Source organism: Tiliqua scincoides, chromosome 2 (assembly GCF_035046505.1).
Source record: "Tiliqua scincoides isolate rTilSci1 chromosome 2, rTilSci1.hap2, whole genome shotgun sequence".
Taxonomy (NCBI): domain Eukaryota; kingdom Metazoa; phylum Chordata; class Lepidosauria; order Squamata; family Scincidae; genus Tiliqua; species Tiliqua scincoides.
Window position 1 is genome coordinate 262,087,489 of NC_089822.1, and position 19,849 is coordinate 262,107,337.

Consider the following 19,849-nt stretch of genomic DNA (forward strand, 5'->3'; position numbering starts at 1 on the left):
GGAAACTTGGAAAAAGAGGCCACAACCCATCAAAGTTCTCCCTGAGCAAGCTTCCCTTTGGCTTGCCGGAGATCTCCCAGGTAGGCAAACTAAGAGCAAGGCACAGTCTATGTTTCAAGGAAAACGTAACAGAACATTCTATGACAAACCTTCTTTAAAAAGGAGAATTTACAACATATTTACAACATATATATATTTCAACAGAAAACTGGACAAAGGGCAAGAATTTTTCAAACATCAGTTCTTGGATGTCAAAGGAACTCAACTTTGGAAACACTTTCCCCACCTGCTAACATCTCTACCGATTCTCTACATTGTATTCTCTTTGAAGCACAGTACGATTTCAATGAGCAGTAAAACTTCTTCCACAATTCTGGGTCATTAAGGTTCCTATGCTCCATGCGTTCTCAGATGTACCCGAAGATAATTACTCCGACGGAAGCTCTTCCCACACTCCTGGCAAGTAGAGCGTTTTTCTCCTGTGTGTTTTGCCTGATGAACTCTAAGGCGGCTCCTACATTGGAAGCTCTTTCCACACTCCAGGCATGTATAAGGTTTCTCCCCTGTGTGGATTTTCTGATGCTTTCTAAGATAAGCACTAAGACTGAATTTCTTTCCACACTCCGAGCACATATAGGGTTTCTCCCCTGTGTGAGTTCTCTGATGGAACATAAGACTATAACTCCTACTGAAGCTCTTTCCACACTCCAGGCATATATAGGGTTTCTCCCCTGTGTGGATTCTCTGATGCTTTTTAAGATCAGCACTACCACTGAATTTCTTTCCACACTCCAGACACATATAGGGTTTCTCCCCTGTGTGAGTTCTCTGATGGAACATAAGACTATAACTCCTACTGAAGCTCTTTCCACAATTCAGGCATGTATAGGGTTTCTCCCCTGTGTGAGTTCTCTGATGATTTCTAAGATTATAATTCCTACTGAAGCTCTTTCCACACTCCTGGCATTTATATGGTTTCTCCACTGAGTGGGTTCTCTGACGGATCATAAGCTTATAACTCTGAACAAAGCTCTTTCCACATTCCTGGCAAGTAGAGCGTTTTTCTCCTGTGTGTTTTGCCTGATGATCTAAAAGATTGCTGCAGAATCTGAAGCTCATTCCACACTCCAGGCATGCAAAAGGTTTCTCCCCTGTGTCAATTCTCTGATGGCTTGTAAGATCACCACTCACCCTAAAGCTTTTGCCACACTCCAGGCACTTATAGGGTTTTTCTCCTGAGTGAGTTCTCTGATGGAACATAAGACTACAATTCCTACTAAAGCTCTTTCCACACTCCAGGCATGTATAGGGTTTCTCCCCTGTGTGAGTTCTCTGATGATTTCTAAGAAGATCATTGCGACTGAAGCTCTTTCCACACTCCTGGCAAGCATAGCGTTTTTCTCCTGTGTGTTTTGTCTGATGATATTGAAGGTTGCTGCTGAATCTGAAGCTCATTCCACACTCCTGGCATGAAAAAGGTTTCTCCCCTGTGTGAATTCTCTGATGGCTTATAAGATGACCACTTATCCTAAAGCTTTTTCCACACTCCTGGCATGTATGTGGTTTCTCTACTAAGTGGATTCTCTGATGCCTTCTAAGATCAGTACTATGACTGAATTTCTTTCCACACTCCAGGCACGTATAGGGTTTCTCCCCTGTGTGAGTTCTCTGATGGGTCATGAGATTACAATTCTTACTAAAGCTCTTTCCACACTCCAGGCACGTAAAGGGTTTCTCCCCTGTGTGAGTTCTCTGATGGATCATAAGATTACAACTCTTACTAAAGCTCTTTCCACACTCCAGGCACGTAAAGGGTTTCTCCCCTGTGTGAGTTCTCTGATGATTTCTGAGTCTATCATTCCTAATGAAGCTCTTTCCACACTCCGTGCATATATAAGGTTTCTCCCCTGTGTGAGTTCTCTGATGATTTCTAAGTCTATCTTTCCGACTGAAGCTCTTTCCACACTCTGTGCATATATAAGGTTTCTCCCCCGAGTGGGTTCTCTGATGCTTTCTAAGATCAGCACTGAATTTCTTTCCACATTCCAGGCATGTATAGGGTTTCTCCCCTGTGTGAGTTCTCTGATGGATCATAAGCTTATCACTCTTACTAAAGCTCTTTCCACACTCCTGGCACGTATACGGTTTTTCCCCTGTGTGAGTTCTCTGATGGATCATAAGATTACAACTCTTACTAAAGCTCCTTCCACACTCCCAGCATGTATAAGGTTTCTCCCCTGTGTGAGTTCTCTGATGATTTCTAAGATGATCATTCCGACTGAAGCCCTTTCCGCACAAAGAACATTCATAGGGTTTATCTATGCAGATCCTTTCCTTTGAAGAAGAAACCCTCTGCCTCTTCCTTCCAATGTGGTTCCAAACTGATGCTTCTGAAATACAAAGAGAAATGCAATGCAAGAGCAAAGGATGAAATCGCAGCTTGCTGGAGAAGTCATACAGCATATTTGTTTTCTGATAGGAGCTAGAACCCAGAAAACCCACATAACCTGTAACTGCAGGTGGTTTTATTCTCCAGTGTAGAAGAATTCCAGGGGAAAAAAAGGCAACAACTAAAGAGCATGAATTAAAAATGGGGGGGGGGGGGGGTTTAAAATAAATGAAGTAGAATATCCAAAGTAAAGAAGAGGAAATTTCACATTTAGGGGGAGATAGAAAGCTTTCTTGTACTGAGTCACAGGTTCTCAAGAAACTGTTGTGGCTGATGAACCAGCCAAAGCTGTATCCAGGCCACAGATGACATCTGGGCCTCCAGGTGCCAGCCAGATTCAAAAGCAAGTGCAGACTGGTTCCTTTAGAAGGAGGGTAGCCCTATCCATGAAGGGACAAAACCCAAATGATCTCTGGAACAAAATAACATTTGCTCTTTCCTGATTGTTTCAGTTAGTTACCGGACATCTAGTCCATTACTATCTTCTCCAGGTACCAGTACAGACTGTTACTGGGTGTGCTTCTCAGACACACATTTACGGCACAATACCGTCTAACACAAGGAGCAGCTAAACATTCACCACTTACATCATATGCTGCGGCCTGAAGGTCTCCTTGAAGTAAGGGGGCATTCGTGACCTTATCCCAAGTAATGCCCCAGCCTATTCAATGGGGCTTCTTGAGTCTGAGCCAACTCTTTGGCTGGTACAAAGCCTCCGGTCAGGCTTCCAAGTCGGCCATGGGGGATATGGTTTGGTGGAAAAGGCATCTGGTGATCCCACCCCCCCCTCAAGCAGTCCCTCTCCTGTTCTGCCCTTCCCCCTTGCCCAGGTCATGCAACCAACTCCACTCAGCAATGTACAATGGAGCTTCCCATTTGGAGTATGTATCAGTTACAGCCCTAGCGACCCTCCTTACCTACAAAGGTCACATTCTCATAATTGTCCATTAGGACTGCTTCATACAGGCGCCTTTGTTGCTGATCCAGCAGAGCCCACTCTGCACTGCTGAAATACACAGAAACGTCCGCAAACGAAATGGGGCTCTGAAGGAAAAAGGAGACATTCCCTATTAGTGGGTCAACCCAGGTTCTGCCTGCAATCCCAAAAAGGTTGTGACCATAAGTAAAGAAACTCAATGGGCTTCCTGCTGGTGCAAAGGCTGTGTGAGAAAGAGGTGGGGAATGTGGACAACCTCTTTTCTTCAGCCATCTGGCAGACCTTATTTGCCATATTTGTGTATTTTATGCAGACTTGTAACCCCAAGTAGCCAAACCCTGGCTTAGAAGGATAAGAAGCTTCTGGGACATGTTCCTCCTGTAGGCTTTCTCCTTACTTGGAAAGACCAAAGTCAATCTCCCACATAGTCTTGTGGATTCTTTGAATACTTGCAAATTCAGTCATTCCTCATATTCTGAAGTGATGATGTCTCCTAGGGAGACTGGCATGTGCCTACTGATTGGACAGACAAACTGCCCCTCCCCTTCAGAAATTTTTAACTGTTTTCATTTCAGGGAACTCTGAAAGGCACTAAAATGGTCAAGGCACACCATCAGTTTGTTGTGCAACTCAGAAGGCACCGTGCTGCCCGTGGGGGGCTCACATCCCCCAATGGTCCTACCAATAAATGACCCTTCCCAAAATGCCCATGGCATACGTGCAGACGGTTCACAGCACACCAATGTGCTGTGGATGAAAACAGCTGGTGTAGCTGAGGGGATGGGATGGAGTGGCCAGGTAGGCTCTGCTTCGCCAGTCAGGTAATTCTGTGACATCATCAAATCAATGTCAGTTAAGTTCAACCACAGGGATGCTTTAGTGTTTTTTGCAGATGTTTTGTGCAGATCAAGTCAGCCTGCAAATGTCACTGCTTTGCTGTGTCAGATAAAGCAACTCCCAGATGAAGGACGCCAGACCAAAGGAAGTAGTACCTAGTGGTTAGTATGCAATTACTGCTTTTTTGTTACTCCACCCGAGGTAGAATGGGGTAGTTATTATTATTATTATTATTAATAACAGTATTTATATACGGCTTTTCAACTAAAAGTTCACAAAGCGGTTTACAGAGAAAAATCAAATAACTAAATGGCTCCCTGTCCCAAAAGGGATCACAATCTAAAAAGATGCAAATGAATACCAGCAGACAGTGCTGGGGTGAGGTGGGCCAGTTACTCTCCCCTTGCTAAAAAAGGAGCACTCACTTGAAAAAGTGGCTCTTACCCAATTAGCAGGGGTTAGTTCTATCTGGTTAGTTTTATCTGGTACCACCATCACAAGCTGTAGAGAACAGGCAGAAGTGGTCAACTTGGGAAGAAAAAAACCAACCCCAGATGGCACTGAATCTGAGGTTCTTTTTAAAAAAATCAAACTAACGGGAGCTTCTTCAGAGTGAGAGATGTTACAATCAACTGTGTTCACTGTGAACATGCACCAAGCAGACCAAGGGTCTAGTTTAATAAAAACTCTAAATGAAAAAAATATGAAAAATGAAATGAATATGAAAAATGAAAAATGTGGATGATCCAAAGTAGATGGAAGATGAGAGGAAATGCTTGAGCCTTCTGGGCTGGCAAGCATAGTAAAAGGTTTCATCAAAGGTATGAAGTAGCCTGCAATGCCTAGCAGATAGAGGTGGGATCTGCCCGATTGCTAAGTGCATGCCAATTCTGGGGCGGGGGAGGGGGGCATTCCAGGCACATAGAGGGCCAAATCCATAAAGAGCATGTCCAAGGGGGATAATGGAGTTTCCAAATAAAGGACAAAGGCTGCTTGCTAAGGATTTCTTAGCAAACCTTTGGACCGCAGAGAAGCTTCTGGAGAGATGTCCAAAGAAGTGTCTAAAAACACAGAAAAAAGTGGGAGAACAAGGCGTTCATCACATGCCCAGGCTGCCCCTGCTCTTGTCTCTTACCTGGCCGGCACGAGCAGCAGCCATGTTGGCTCCTCCAGAAGGTTAGACTTGCGTGATCTTGTTTCTCCACTATCTGTCAGGGAGAGAAAGGAGAATTGTAAGAGGTTTTTATTTTATATACATTCTTCCTACTGGACGCCCTTCTCTGAAGTGCTTTCTCCTTTCTCCGCTGGAGGATGGCAGGACAGGACCTTTGCCTCTCTGCCCACACTGGTGGGTCCCAGCCATCCCCCTGACTCCTGGCTAGGAAGAATGGATGACCGCGGTAGGAATGGGAGGGGGGCTGGCAGTCACTGTGGGGGGGGCATGAGAGCAGGGTTGGGGGGCTAAATATGGCCTGATGCAGGCACCTGGGTTGCCAGTCCAATACATGCAGCGGTGCAGTTCTGTGGGCACCTCCCTGCCTGACTTCCCCAGTACAGCCTGTGCAGCCCCAGGCCAGAGCCCCTTCTCTTCCCTTCCCCTTCTGCCACTGGGAACCCTCCACTCCCTGCCTTGCTGGGTCTTCAGCTGCCCTCAATCACCTCCTCCCAGGCTCTTTCTCTTGGGGTCTCAGTCCTTCCAATCCTCCCTTTGTCCAAGCTTTTTCCAGCAAGGCCTCACTTCCCTTTCCAGGTCAGAGCACCAGGACACCGCATGGTCTGCTGGGAAATGTAGTCACAGGACCCTGCAGCCCCCTTGCCCATCACTCACTAACACATTCTGCCCATGACCTTCTTGTCTCTTGTGCACAAACTGCTCCTTTCCTCTGCACCACTTTCCAACCATTGATTTAACCCTGGCAAGGGGCTCTCTGATTTCAGTGCCAGGTGCAGCATTCTTCTGTAGTTACCCACTTGCAGGTTTTCTGGAGCAGCTGAAGAGGGTTTGCCACTCTTGCAACAATGCACCTGCCACCCCTGCACAATCATCTACCCCCCACTCTTGCCAACACTTCCTGCTCCTCGCCTATCTGGCTGGTCAGGAAAGCAGTCGGGTGGATAAAGTGAGAAGGGTGTGAAACTGGAAACTCTCAAGCTCTCCCCAGGGAGAACGTGGCTCCAGCTTCCTGCAGCCGTCTTTTCTCCTGCTCAGGCAGCTTCACGCAGCCACCCAACGATGTGGATCTCACAGCAGTTACACCATCAAAGAGCTACATTGACTTGGCACAAGGAAGTTCCTTGCTGGAACAATCCAGGATTGAACTTCTGGTGCTTGTGGGGAGGTGGGGGCCTGATCAAGCCCCCTGTACCTGCACAGAACAGGCTTTTGGGGGCTCCTGGTGAGGCTGCTAGGAGAGAAAATTCTGTTCTGTGCTCAGAGGTGCAAGAAGGTCCTGCTCTGCACCTGGCACTCCTGTTCCCCTTCTGGATGATTTTGGTGCAGGGACTCTCACCTGCCAAGGATCTCTGGAGGGAGTAATGCAGAGGGGCTCCCTCCAGCCAGTCCTCTTCTGATCCTTTCCTCTTGGGACTGCAGAGGGAAGGTGAGGCTCTGCCTTCCTCAGTCTGCACAGGGTGGGACTTTCAGGAAGATGTTGGGCTGTTGGTCACAAGACTGGAGAGGAAAGACACCTGAGATATTGGAATATTCCAGCCTCAAAGCAGCCATAGGGAATGGGGGTGTCAGACAGAGAGAGAGAGAGAGAGAGAGAGAGAGAGCTCAGGCAGGCAGGTTTCAATCCCACCATCTCCCATGTTGGAAATGAAATACAAGTCCAGCCTATTTATACACAGATTTTATATACAGGGATTTGACTGAACATGAATGGCCCCTGCAAATGAGAAGGAATGTGCTGATCCCTGGAGAAGGGGAAAAATGCAGCCCTTTAAAATCAGTTTAAAAACTGAACAGTCGTTTTTAAGGACTCTCTCCAGAAGGATCTCTCCAGACTGGCAGAATGGGCAGCAAAATGGCAGATGCGCTTCAATGTCAGTAAGTGTAAAGCCATGCACATTGGGACAAAAAATCAAAACTTTAGATATAGGCTGATAGGTTCTGAGCTGTCTGTGACAGATCAGGAGAGAGATCTTGGGGTGGTGGTGGACAGGTCGATGAAAGTGTCGACCCAATGTGCGGCGGCAGTAAAGAAGGCCAATTCTATGCTTGGGATCATTAGGAAGGGTATTGAGAACAAAATGGCTAGTATTATAATGCCGTTGTACAAATCGATGGTAAGGCCACACCTGGAGTATTGTGTCCAGTTCTGGTTGCCGCATCTCAAAAAAGACATAGTGGAAATGGAAAAGGTGCAAAAGAGAGCGACTAAGATGATTACGGGGCTGGGGCACCTTCCTTATGAGGAAAGGCTACGGCGTTTGGGCCTCTTCAGCCTAGAAAAGAGACGCCTGAGGGGGGACATGATTGAGACATACAAAATTATGCAGGGGATGGACAGAGTGGATAGAGAGATGCTCTTTACACTCTCACATAACACCACAACCAGGGGACATCAACTAAAATTGAGTGTTGAGCAGGTTAGGACAGACAAAAGAAAATATTTCTTTACTCAGCATGTGGTCAGTCTGTGGAACTCCTTGCCGCAGGATGTGGTGCTGGCGTCTACCCTAGACGCCTTTAAAAGGGGATTGGACAAGTTTCTGGAGGAAAAAATCCATTACGGGGTACAAGCCATGATGTGTATGCGCAACCTCCTGATTTTAGAAATGGGTTATGTCAGAATGCCAGATGCAAGGGAGGGCACCAGGATGAGGTCTCTTGTTATCTGGTGTGCTCCCTGAGGCATTTGGTGGGCCGCTGTGAGATACAGGAAGCTGGACTAGATGGGCCTATGGCCTGATCCAGTGGGGCTGTTATGTTCTTATGTTTAACAATAGCCTCCTGAATGAGAGAGAGACAGAGAGAGAGAGGGCAGCTGGCTGACAATCCATCAATCCTCCTCTCTCCAGGCAACCCCTCCCTTCCCCCTGAGCATGTGAAAGAAAGATGATCACTTTGCATTGGTGAAGGGAGGGGTGCATTTCTAAGCTCTTGGAGGAGGACCCATTGATGGATTGTCTTCTTAATAACTCTTATCTTACAGCACAAAGGTCAACAAGGTTGTTTTTAATTACTGGAGCAAAGAAACTTTGTTTTTTAAGTTGATTTGCTATAGTGTGCTTTTTGCCTTCCACGTGAGTGCTTGGACCGGAACCCACACCGATAATGAGGCTCAACCTGTACTATATAGTAATTTCTGTCTCCAGCCAACAGGATGACTTACTCCCTCCTTCTAAGTTTTTCACTGAGACACTCAAGTGGCCCACAGAAGATCTTTATCTGCCCCTCAGCTCTCCCAGCACCACCATCAACTGCTCTTAGCTGCTGAGCTGAGCTGATAATTGGGTTTCCCATATTTTGAAAATATGAACATCTTCTGTCATATACAGCTAATGAACACCTAAGTGAGAAAAAGTGTTTATTTCTGATCATGACCTGCTTAACGACATCACATCCTAAATGATGAGATCACTTTTGGCCCACAGCAGGCAACATGAATGCTATTCAGGCTGCTCTATGAAATGAGTTTGACACTCCTGCTCTAATTAGGTTACACTGACTTCCTTTCTTTCTTCTCTCTAGGCCAAGGATGGATGGGAAGAGGCAGTTTGGAGGGGTCACCTCGAGTCTGGCGCTTGAGTTGCAGACTTCTGGGTGCCGCAGCCAGCAGGTGGGAGAGGCAAACAAGGAGGGGCTTTGCTGAGGATTTAGCAGAAGACAGGAAGCTCCTGTGAACTAAATCATTTGACAAGGGACATCTTAATCAGCAAGTTGGTAAAATACAGGATAAATGATTCCATCATTAGGTGGATTCACAACTGGTTGGACAACTGTACACAAAGGGTGTTCTCAATGGCTTTGCATCAACCTGGAGGACAGTTTCAAGTGGAGGGCCCCAGGGCTCTGCCTTGGGCCCAGTCCTCTTTAACCCTGTATAGTGCTGTGCCTCTCTCTAGGAAGAGGACAATTCCATTAACAGAAGCCAAAGACTGTACAGAGCATCTCCTTCCAAGCTGTAGAATCATCCACTGTCTTACGCCACAGATTTTGGGTACCCTTAGTAGACAAGTTTCACTCTTCCCAATGAGACAAAGCCTGCACAGCCCTCCCACTGTACTAGTCCATACTGACCACCAGGCATCCCAGGTACACAGAATCTTCAGGACCAAGAATTTCCTCACCACCTGGACACTGCCAAGAGAAACAGTAGAGTGACTTAGGGTGCAATTCTAACCCCTTATGTCAGTGCTTTCCAGCACTGGCATAGCGGTGCCAATGGGACGTGTGCTGCATCCTGCAGTTGGGTATCACTCACGGAGGCCACCTCAAAGTAAGGGAATGTTTGTTCCCCTACCTCAGAGCTGCAATGACCTTATGTCAGCGCTGGAAAGCACTGACATAAGAGGTTAGGATTGCGCCCTCAGTGGTCAGGACTGGATTTAGTTGAACCAGGCTGCTCCACTCAATTAACACACACTGCTATGAAGTTTAAAGATTTATTTAAGAATAATAGAGCAATACAAGCATGTTAAAAATCTCTAGAATAGTAGTGGGAATTCTAAAGAGACAGACAGAAAACAAAGCTAAGCCACTGGCGATCCTTCCCCCTGTGTCGCTTGGGGCTAGAAACATAGTGCCTGCTGCTTTTTGGCTGAAAACTGGAAGTGAGTTTTTAATGCTTTTCAGAGGCCTCAGAAGAGCTTGGGAAGGCTATGCGAAGTCATCCTGGACCTCCCAAGGCTCTCTGAAACCTTTACAGCAGTGGTTGCCAATCTGGGGTAATTCTATCAAGACTAAGGGCCTAACCCTATCCAACTTTCCAGTTGGTGCCATTGCAATGCAGCCCTCAGGAAAGGGAACAAAAGTTCCCTTACCTGATGGAGGCCTCCATGACTGCAGGATGGAGCTCGTGCCTCTGGCACAGCTGCACCAGCGTGGAAAATTGGATAGGATTTGGCCCTCAGTCTCACTTATGCTTAGGGCTCCTTTGAGCTGTCGGCTAGGAAACATGCTGCGGTTTTTTGGTTTATGGGGCAGTAGAATGAGATACATTGTTCTGAGATTTTTGTGTGTCAGTATAGTTCTTTCAATTCCCTTCAGAAACCCCCACATAGTGGGGTGAAACATCAGGAAACTTTTGACTTCTTGAACATGGCCTGAGACTCACAAATGAAGTTCTCTTTTGAAGGAACTATCATCATGACCACTGCAGGAACCCAACTTGATAGAAATGTTCAGGGGCTTTGGAGATTAACCTCAGAGGAATAAGCAGAGAACAGAGCACTTCATCATGCTGCGGGAAACTTCGAAAAAGAGACCACATACCATAAAAGATCTCCTTGAGCAAGCTTCATTTTCGCTTGCTGGAGATCTCCCAGTTAGGCAAACTAACAGCAAGGCACAGTCTATGTTTCAAGGTAAATGTAACAGAACATTATTTGACAAACCTTCTTTTAAAAGGAGAACTTACTACATATATATATTTCAACAGAAAACTGGAGAAAGGGCAAGAATTTTTCAAACACCAATTCTTGATGTCAAGAAAGGAACTCAACTTTGAAAACACTTCCCCCCACCTGCTAGCTTGTCTATTGTTTCTCTCTATACTGTATTCTCTTTGAAGCACAGCACGATTTCAATGAGCAGTAAAACTCTTTCCACAATTCTGGGTCATTAAGGTTCCTATGCTCCATGAATTCTAAGATGTACCCGAAGATAATTACTCCGACGGAAGCTCTTCCCACACTTCTGGCAAGCATAGCGTTTTTCTCCCGTGTGTTTTGTCTGATGATCTAAAAGGTTGCTGCTGAATCTGAAGCTCATTCCACACTCCTGGCATGAAAAAGGTTTCTCACCTGTGTGAATTCTCTGATGGCTTGTAAGATGACTTTTCATCCTAAAACTTTTGCCACACTCCAGGCATGTAAAGGGTTTTTCTCCTGTGTGTATTGTCTGATGAACTCTAAGGTTGCTCCTACAATGGAAGCTCTTTCCACACTCCTGGCATGTATAAGGTTTCTGTCCTGTGTGGATTCTCTGATGGATCATAAGCTTATCACTCTGACTAAAGCTCTTTCCACACTCCTGGCAAGCATATGGTTTCTCCCCTGTGTGAGTTCTCTGATGAATTGTAAGTCTATCATTCCGACTGAAGCTCTTTCCACACTCCTCGCATGTATAAGGTTTTTCCCCTGAGTGGGTTCTCTGATGCTTTCTAAGAGCAGCACTAAGACTGAATTTCTTTCCACATTCCATGCATGTATAGGGTTTCTCCCCTGTGTGAGTTCTCTGATGGATCATAAGCTTATCACTCTTACTAAAGCTCTTTCCACACTCCTGGCATGTATACGGTTTCTCTCCTGTGTGAGTTCTCTGATGATTTCTAAGATGATCATTCCGACTGAAGCTCTTTCCACAGTACTGGCATTTATAGGGTTTCTCCACTGAGTGCGTTCTCTGATGCTTTCTAAGAACAGCACTATGACTGAATTTCTTTCCACACTCCAGGCATGTATAGGGTTTCTCCCCTGTGTGAGTTCTCTGATGATCTCTAAGTCTAGCATTCCGAGTGAAGCTCTTTCCACACTCCTGGCATGTATAGGGTTTGTGCTCTGTGTGAGTACTCTGATGATCTCTAAGTCTATCGTTTCGACTAAAGCTCTTTCCACACTCCTGGCATGGATAGAGTTTCTCCTCTGTATGGGTTTTCTGATGCTTTCTAAGATCAGCACTATGACTGAATTTCTTTCCACACTCATGGCAGATATAAGGTTTTTCCTCTTTGTGGTTCCTGCAATGGGATCTAAAGCTCTTGCAGCATCTGTAGCTCTTTCCACACTCTAGGCATGTATAGGGTTTCTCCTTTGAGTGAGTTCTCTTATGATCTCTAAGTCTATCATTTCTAGTGAAGGCCTTTCCACACTCATGGCACAGATAAGGTTTCTCCTCTTTGTGGGCTCTGTGATGGATTCTAAGGCTACTGTAGAATCTGTAGCTCTTTCCACAATCCTTGCATGTATAAGGTTTCGCCCCTGTGTGAATTCTCTGATGATTTCTAAGTTTATCATTCTGACTGAAGTTTTTACCACACTTCTGACATGTATAGGGTTTCACACCCGTGTGAGTTGTGTGATGGTTCATAAGGCCACAGCTACCACTGAACTTCATTCCATACTCCTGGCACACACAAGGTTTCTCTTCTTTGTCAGTTCTGTAATGAGATCTAAGGCTGCTGCAGCATCTGTAGCTCTTTCCACACTCCAGGCATATATTTGGTTTCTTCCCTGAGTGAGTTCTCTGATGATTTTTAAGTTTATCATTTCGACTGAAGCTCTTTCCACACTCCTGGCATGTATAAGGTTTCTCCCTTGTGTGGATTCTCTGATGTATCACAAGTACATGTCTCCGACTGAAGCGTCTTCCGCATTCCTGGCATGTATAAGGTTTTTCCCCTGTGTGAGTTCTCTGGTGGATTATAAGGAAGCTGCTGTAAATAAAGCTCTTTCCACACTTCTGGCATTTATAGGGTTTCTCCACTGAGTGGGTTCTCTGATGCTTTCTAAGACCAGCACTATGACTGAATTTCTTTCCACACTCCAGGCATGTATAGGCTTTCTCCCCTGTGTGAGTTCTCTGATGGGCTGAAAGGCTCCAGTTGTAAATGAAGCCCTTTCTGCACAAAGAACATTCATAGGGTTTATCTATGTGGGTTCTTTCCTTTGAAGAAGAAACCCGCTGCCTCTTTCTTCCAATCTGGTTCCAAACTGATGCTTCTGAAATACAAAGAGAAATGCAATGCGAGATCAAAAAATGAAATTGCAGCTTGCTGGAGAAGTCATACAGCATATTTGTTTTCTGATAAGAGCTAGAAGCCAGAAAACCCACACATCCTGTAACTGCAGGTGGTTTTATTCTGCAGAGTAGAAGAATTCCAGGGGAAATAAAGGCAACAACTAAAGAGCAAGAATTAAAAATGGCGGGGGGGGGGGGCGCATTAAAATAAATGAAGTAGAATATCCAAATTAAAGAAGAGGACATTTCACATTTAGGGGGAGATAGGAAGCTTTCTTCTACTGAGTCACAGGTTCTCAAGAAACTGTTGTGGCTGATGAACCAGCCAAAGCTGTATCCAGGTCACAGATGACATCTGGGCCTCCAGGTGCCAGCCAGGTTCAAAAGCAAGTGCAGACTGGTTCCTTTAGAAGGAGGGCAGCCCCGTCCATGAAAGGACAAAACCCAAATGACCTCTGCAACAAAATAACCTGTGCTCTTTCTTGATTGTTTCAGCTAGTTACCCCACATTTAGTCCATTACTATCTTCTCCAGGTACCAGTACAGACTGTTATTGGGTGTGCTTTTCAGACACACATGTACGGCCCAATACCATCTAACACAAGGAGCAGCTAAACACCCACCACTTGCATCCTATGCTGCAACTGAGCAGCCTGGAGGTCTCCTTGGAGTAAGGGGGCGTTCGTGACCTTGCCCCAAGTAACGCCCCAGCCTACTCAATGGGGCTTCTTGAGCCTGAGCCAGCTCTTTTGCTGGTAATAATAATAAACTTTATTTATATCCCACCCTTCTCCCTAAAGGGACCCAGGGCCTGACCTCGAGTCAGGCTTCCAAGTCGACCATGGGGGATATGGTTTGGTGGAAAAGGCATCTGGTGATCCCACTCCCCCTCAAAGCAGTCCCTCTCCTGTTCTGCCCTTCCCCCTTGCCCAGGTCATGCAGCCAAGCCAACAACTCCACCTAGCAATGTACAATGGAGCTTCCCATTGGGAGTGTGTATCAGTTACAGCCCTAGCGACCCTCCTTACCTACAAAGGTCACATTCTCATAATTGTCCATTAGGACTGCTTCATACAGGCGCCTTTGTTGCTGATCCAGCAGAGCCCACTCGGCACTGCTGAAATACACAGAAACGTCTGCAAACGAAATGGGGCTCTGAAAGAAAAAGGAGAGATTCCCTATTAGTGGGTCAACCCAGGTTCTGCCTGCAGTACCTAAAGGGATGTGCCCGCAAGTAAAGAAACCCAATGGGCTTCCTGCTGGTGCAAAGGCTGTGTGAGAAAGAGGTGGGGAATGTGGACAACCTCTTTTCTTCAGCCATCTGGCAGACCTTATCTGCCATATTTGTGTATTTTATGCAGACTTGTAACCCCAAGTAGCCACACCCTGGCTTAGAAGGATAAGAAGCTTCTGGGACATGTTCCTCCTGTAGGCTTTCTCCTTACTTGGAAACACCAAGATCAGTCTCCCACATAGTCTTGTGGAATCTTTGAATACTTGCAAATTCAGTCATTCCTCATATTCTGAAGTGATGATGTCTCCTAGGGAGACTGGCATGTGCCTACTGATTGGACAGACAAACTGCCCCTCCCCTTCAGAAATTTTTAACTGTTTTCATTTCAGGGAACTCTGAAAGGCACTAAAATGGTCAAGGCACACCATCAGTTTGTTGTGCAACTCAGAAGGCACCGTGCTGCCAGTCGGGGGCTCACATCCCCCAATGGTCCTACTAATAAATGACCCTTCCCAAAATGCCCATGGCATACGTGCAGACAATTCACAGCACACCAATGTGCTGTGGATGTAAACAGCTGGTGTAGCTGAAGGGATGGGATGGAGTGGCCAGGTAGGCTCTGCTTCGCCAGTCAGGTAATTCTGTGACATCATCAAATCAACGTCAGTTAAGTTCAACCACAGGGATGCTTTAGTGTTTTTTGCAGCTGTTTTGTGTTTTGTGCAGATCAAGTCAGCCTGCAAATGTCACTGCTTTGCTGGGGGTTTGTGTACTGTGCTCTTGTGGCACTGTTGTGAATCTCTTGGCTACAGTAATAGTCTGGTCAAGCCCTCAGTCTGCTAACTTCCTTTTCTTCTAGATTTTTAGTAAGTTATTAAAACATAACTATTATCTTTTTACTCTTGCCTGCCTAGACCACATTCATGGGTAATGCAGAGCGTAGTCATGTCTGATTGCTCTCAGACACTACTGTGGTCTCCATTTTAAATGAGAAACCTTGGAGTACATTCTTGGGGGTTCCCAGATGGATGCCTGGTCTCTTTAGCCTGCGATGGTGGTGGCAAACAGGAAAGACCAATTTCTTTTCCCATTCAGCTGCTGATGCACGAAAAAAAGAAAGCAGAGAACAGCAAGAAGTGCTAACCACTATGTCCTACACCCTTCAGTCAACCTGACTTCTCCCAGTACCTTCTCTGATAAGCCCTGTGTCAGATAAAGCAACTCCAAGATGAAGGAAGCCAGACCAAAGGAAATAGTACCTGGTGGTTAGTATGCAATTACTGCTTTTTTGTTACTCCACCCGAGGTGGAATGTGGTAGTTCTATCTGGTGCCACCATCACAAGCTGTAGAGAACAGGCAGAAGTGGTCAGCCTGGGGAGAAAAAAAACCAACCCCAGATGGCACTGAATCCAAGGGTTCTTTTTAAAAAAATCTAACAGGAGCTTCTTCAGAGTGAGAGATGTTACAATCAACTGTGTCCGCTGTGAACATGCACCATGCAGACCAAGGGTCTAGTTTAATAAAAACTCTAAATGAAAAAAATGTGGGGAATGAAATGTGGATGGTCAAAGTAGATGGAAGATGAGAGAAAATGCCTGAGCCTTCTGGGCTGGCAAGCATAGTAAAAGGTTTCATCAAGGGTATGCAGTAATCGGTACTGCACAGCAGATGGAGGTGGGATCTGCCCACTTGCTAAGTACAGGTGAATTCTGAGTGGGGGTGGGGGAGAGAGCCATTCCTGCAGGATGGAGAAGCCAAGTCCACAAAAAGCAGGTCCATGGGGGATAATGGAGTTTCCACATAAAGACCACTTGATAAGGATTTCCTAGCAAACCTTTGGGATGCAGAGAAGCTTCTGGAGAGATGTCCAAAAAAGTGTCTAAAAACACAGAAATACAGTGGGAGAACAAGGCTTTCATCACACACCCAACTGCCCCCTGCTCTTGTCTCTTACCTGGCCTGGATATGCAGCAGCCATGGTGGCTCCTCCCCAAGGATGTGATGGGAGGTCTGGCGTGGTCTTGTTTCTCTGCTTTCTGCGAGGGAGAAAAAGGAGAACAGTAAGAAGTTTTTATTTTATTTTCATTCTTCCTGCCGGATGCCCTTCTCTGAATTCCTTCCTCTGCATTGTTGTGATGGCTGCAAGGGAGCCTGGCAGACTCATGCAGGAATCCGGCCATGACTATGGCTGCGTACCACCTATCATCACATGCAGAGTCGGTCTGGGCTGGAGGATGGAGGGACAGGACCTCTGCATCTCAGCTAACACTTGTGGGTTCCAGCCATCCCCGACCCCTGGTTATGAAGGGCAGATGTCTGAGGAAGGCAAGGGGGGGGGCTGGCAATCACTGGGGGACAAGAGTGCAGGATGCAGGCACCTCAGGTTGCCAGTCCAACAGGTGCAGCAGTGCAGACATGGGGGCGCTTCCCTTTCTGACATCCCCAATACAGCCTGTGCAGCCCCAGGCCAGAGCTCCTTCCCTTCCCTTCCCCCTCTGCAACTGGGAACCCTCCACTCCTTGTCATGCTGGGTCTTCAGCTGCCCTCACACCTCCTCCCAGGCTCTTCGTCTTTGGGTCTCAGTCCTTCCAGTCCCCTCCTTTGTCCAAGCCTTGTCCAGCATGGCCTTTGTCCAGCAAGCCCTCCCTTCCCTTTCCAGGTCAGAGCACCAGGTCACAGCAAGGTCTGCTGGGAAATGTAGTCCCAGGACCCTGCAGCCCCCTTGCCCATCACTCACTAACACATTTCTGCCCATGACCTTCTCCTCCTCCTTGTCTCTTGTGCACAAACTGCTCTTCTCCTCTGCTCACAGCACCAGTTTCCAACCATTGATTTAAGGGGCTCTCTGATTTCAGTGCCAGGTGCAGGATCCTTTTCTACTTACCCTCTTGCAGGTTTTTAGGAGCGGCTGAAGAGGGTTTGCCACTCTTGCAAGGATGCACCCAGCACCCCTCCACAATCATCTAGCCCCCCACTCTTGCCAACACTTCCTCCTCCTCACCTGTCTGACTGGTCAGGAAAGTGAGAAGGGTGTGAAGCTGGAAACTCTCAGGCTCTCCGCAGGGAGAACGTAGCTCCAGCTTCCTTCAGCCGTCTTCTCTCCTGCTCAGGCATCTTCACGCAGCCACCCAACGACATGGATCTCACAGCAGTTACACCATCAAAAAGCTACATTGACTTGGGACAAGGAAGTGCCCCCTGGAACTTGGCTGTGCTGTTGGAGTGATCCAGGATTGAACTCCCGGTGTTGCAAGGTTGAAGAAGCAACTCAAGAACAACTTGGTACTCAGGAGTGAAGGCTTGAAGGCTTTTTATTGAATGGCATGCAATTGACCCATGGGACTTTTGTCTCAAAGCATGGAGCAATTCCCAATATGGATTCCAACCTTTTATACAATTTTGGCCCTTTGTCCCAAAATCTAGACTTCACACTGGCTGAAGTTTAACATCATAGATGGGGCTAACTCCTAATAGGATACAGATAAGGCATACCATACCTGATAGGTACTTCTCAGGTTTGGTATCAAGGGTCACTTGGTCTCATATGTGTGCTTTTGCTCTAAAAGCATAAAGTATGAAAGCTACAGAGTTTTCCCAATCGATTTAGGTGTGTTTTGCCTTTATCCCTTGCCAAGGAGTGAGCTCATTCCTCTTCAGTAGCCGCCTAGCACCTGCTATCTCTTGAGCTACAAAGCGTAAACACCCTGAGCTGAGGCTTCAGCCAGCTTCTTTCGGTCACTCGTAAAAATGATTCTTTCTTAACACCAAGCAGCTTTTTCACCATCTGATGTGTTACTATGCTTTATACTGGGCTATCCAGTGACATGTGGGTTACAGTCTGGGGTCAAGGTCACCTTGCCTCACCTTGCCTCCGTGCTTGTACGGCGGTCGGGGCCTGATTGAGCTCCTTTTACCAGCGTGGAGGGTTGGAACAGGCTTTTGAGGGGCTCATGGTGAGGCTGCTAATTGAGAAATCTGTGCTTGAAAGATAAGGTTCCTCCTCTGGATGTGGCAGGCCAGTGTCTGTCAGTCTCCCAGACACACACCCCCCATCTTTCCCCTTCCAGGGTCCACTGAATGATTTTGGCAAAGACCCTCTCAACTGCTGAGGATATCTAAAGGGAGTCAGGCAGAGCGGATTGTCCAGCCGGTGCGTAGGTTGAACTGTATCAGACAGCCAGTGGAGGCTCTGTGACAGACACCATCTCCAGTACACGTTCCTGCATACAGAGAGTAGTGCTCTTACCCAGTTTTCTCCTTGCCATGCTGATCAGGTATCTACAGACTACTCCAACCCAGGAACCGTTTCCTATAGTCCCAGTGGTGCTGCCCCAAAATGGCCAATCCCCGTTATTGAGACCTAAGGCACTGCCTGCACTGAAAAGAAGCTGAGGCCTCATCCTGGTACACCAGCAGAAGAGTAATCTTACAGTTTCTTCTCTGCTAGAAGGTCAGGGCCATCAGTACAAGGGGTGTGGCAAATGCAGGGTGCCTTTAGCATCACCTACGTGTGCATCCCACATGCGCTGCCTCCGACGCATCCTCGGCATCACCTGGCAGGACAAAGTTCCAAACAACACAGTCCTGGAACGAGCTGGAATTCCTAGCATGTATGCACTGCTGAAACAGAGATGCCTGCGTTGGCTCGGTCATGTCGTGAGAATGGATGATGGCCGGATCCCAAAGGATCTCCTCTATGGAGAACTCGTGCAAGGAAAGCGCCCTACAGGTAGACCACAGCTGCAATACAAGGACATCTGCAAGAGGGATTGAAGGCCTTAGGAGTGGACCTCAACAGGTGGGAAACCCTGGCCTCTGAGCGGCCCGCTTGGAGGCAGGCTGTGCAGCATGGCCTTTCCCAGTTTGAAGAGACACTTGGCCAACACTCTGAGGCAAAGAAGGAAGGCCCATAGCCAGGGAGACAGACCAGGGACAGACTGCACTTGCTCCCAGTGTGGAAGGGATTGTCACTCCCGGATTGGCCTTTTCAGCCACACTAGACGCTGTGCCAGAACCACCATTCAGAGCACGATACCATAGTCTTTCGAGACTGAAGGTTGCCAACTATGTCTGCATCTAGGTCCAGGACACCTGTGTCAAATTGTGAAACCCAATTTGCTTGGTTGTAAGTTTAGACTTCAAGTTACTTTTCTGGGAAAGAAATCACAAGAAGTACTACTGATCCCATAGGATACTTTACATCATGGCTTGAAATGTCAACTTTGAAGGAAGCTACTGCCCACCATCCTTGGTAGATAGTCGCACACTCTAGGAGAGCTGGAAGCTTGGTGGTTTTATTGTCTTTTCAGAGTATATCATTGTTCAAGGACTCTCTATCTGTAACAAGATGTCACTGGACCTTTCTGGGACCTGGCTGGGTGACATTGGGTAGGCATGAAGACCACAGCCAGGGTTTAAAACTTACCCTGCATGGTAGGGTTGCTGCACAACTACACCAAGGAGGAAGAAATCTTCAAGGCAAAAAA

At 46.9% G+C, this 19,849-nt stretch overlaps 1 protein-coding gene and 1 pseudogene across 1 annotated transcript; both read right to left on the reverse strand.

The window, feature by feature from the left end:
- LOC136639132 (zinc finger protein Xfin-like) overlaps window positions 1–5,382 on the reverse strand; it is a 42,516-nt pseudogene extending 37,134 nt beyond the window's left edge.
- Window positions 5,383–11,019: 5,637 nt separating this feature from the next.
- LOC136639133 (zinc finger protein 420-like) lies at window positions 11,020–18,904 on the reverse strand. Its single transcript, XM_066613150.1, has 5 exons — window positions 18,872–18,904; window positions 17,365–17,372; window positions 16,318–16,399; window positions 14,157–14,283; window positions 11,020–13,109 (listed from the first exon to the last, which is right to left on the reverse strand). Exons 1-5 carry the CDS (start codon window positions 18,902–18,904, stop codon window positions 11,020–11,022), a joined length of 2,340 nt encoding a protein of 779 aa, XP_066469247.1.
- Window positions 18,905–19,849: the final 945 nt, after the last annotated feature.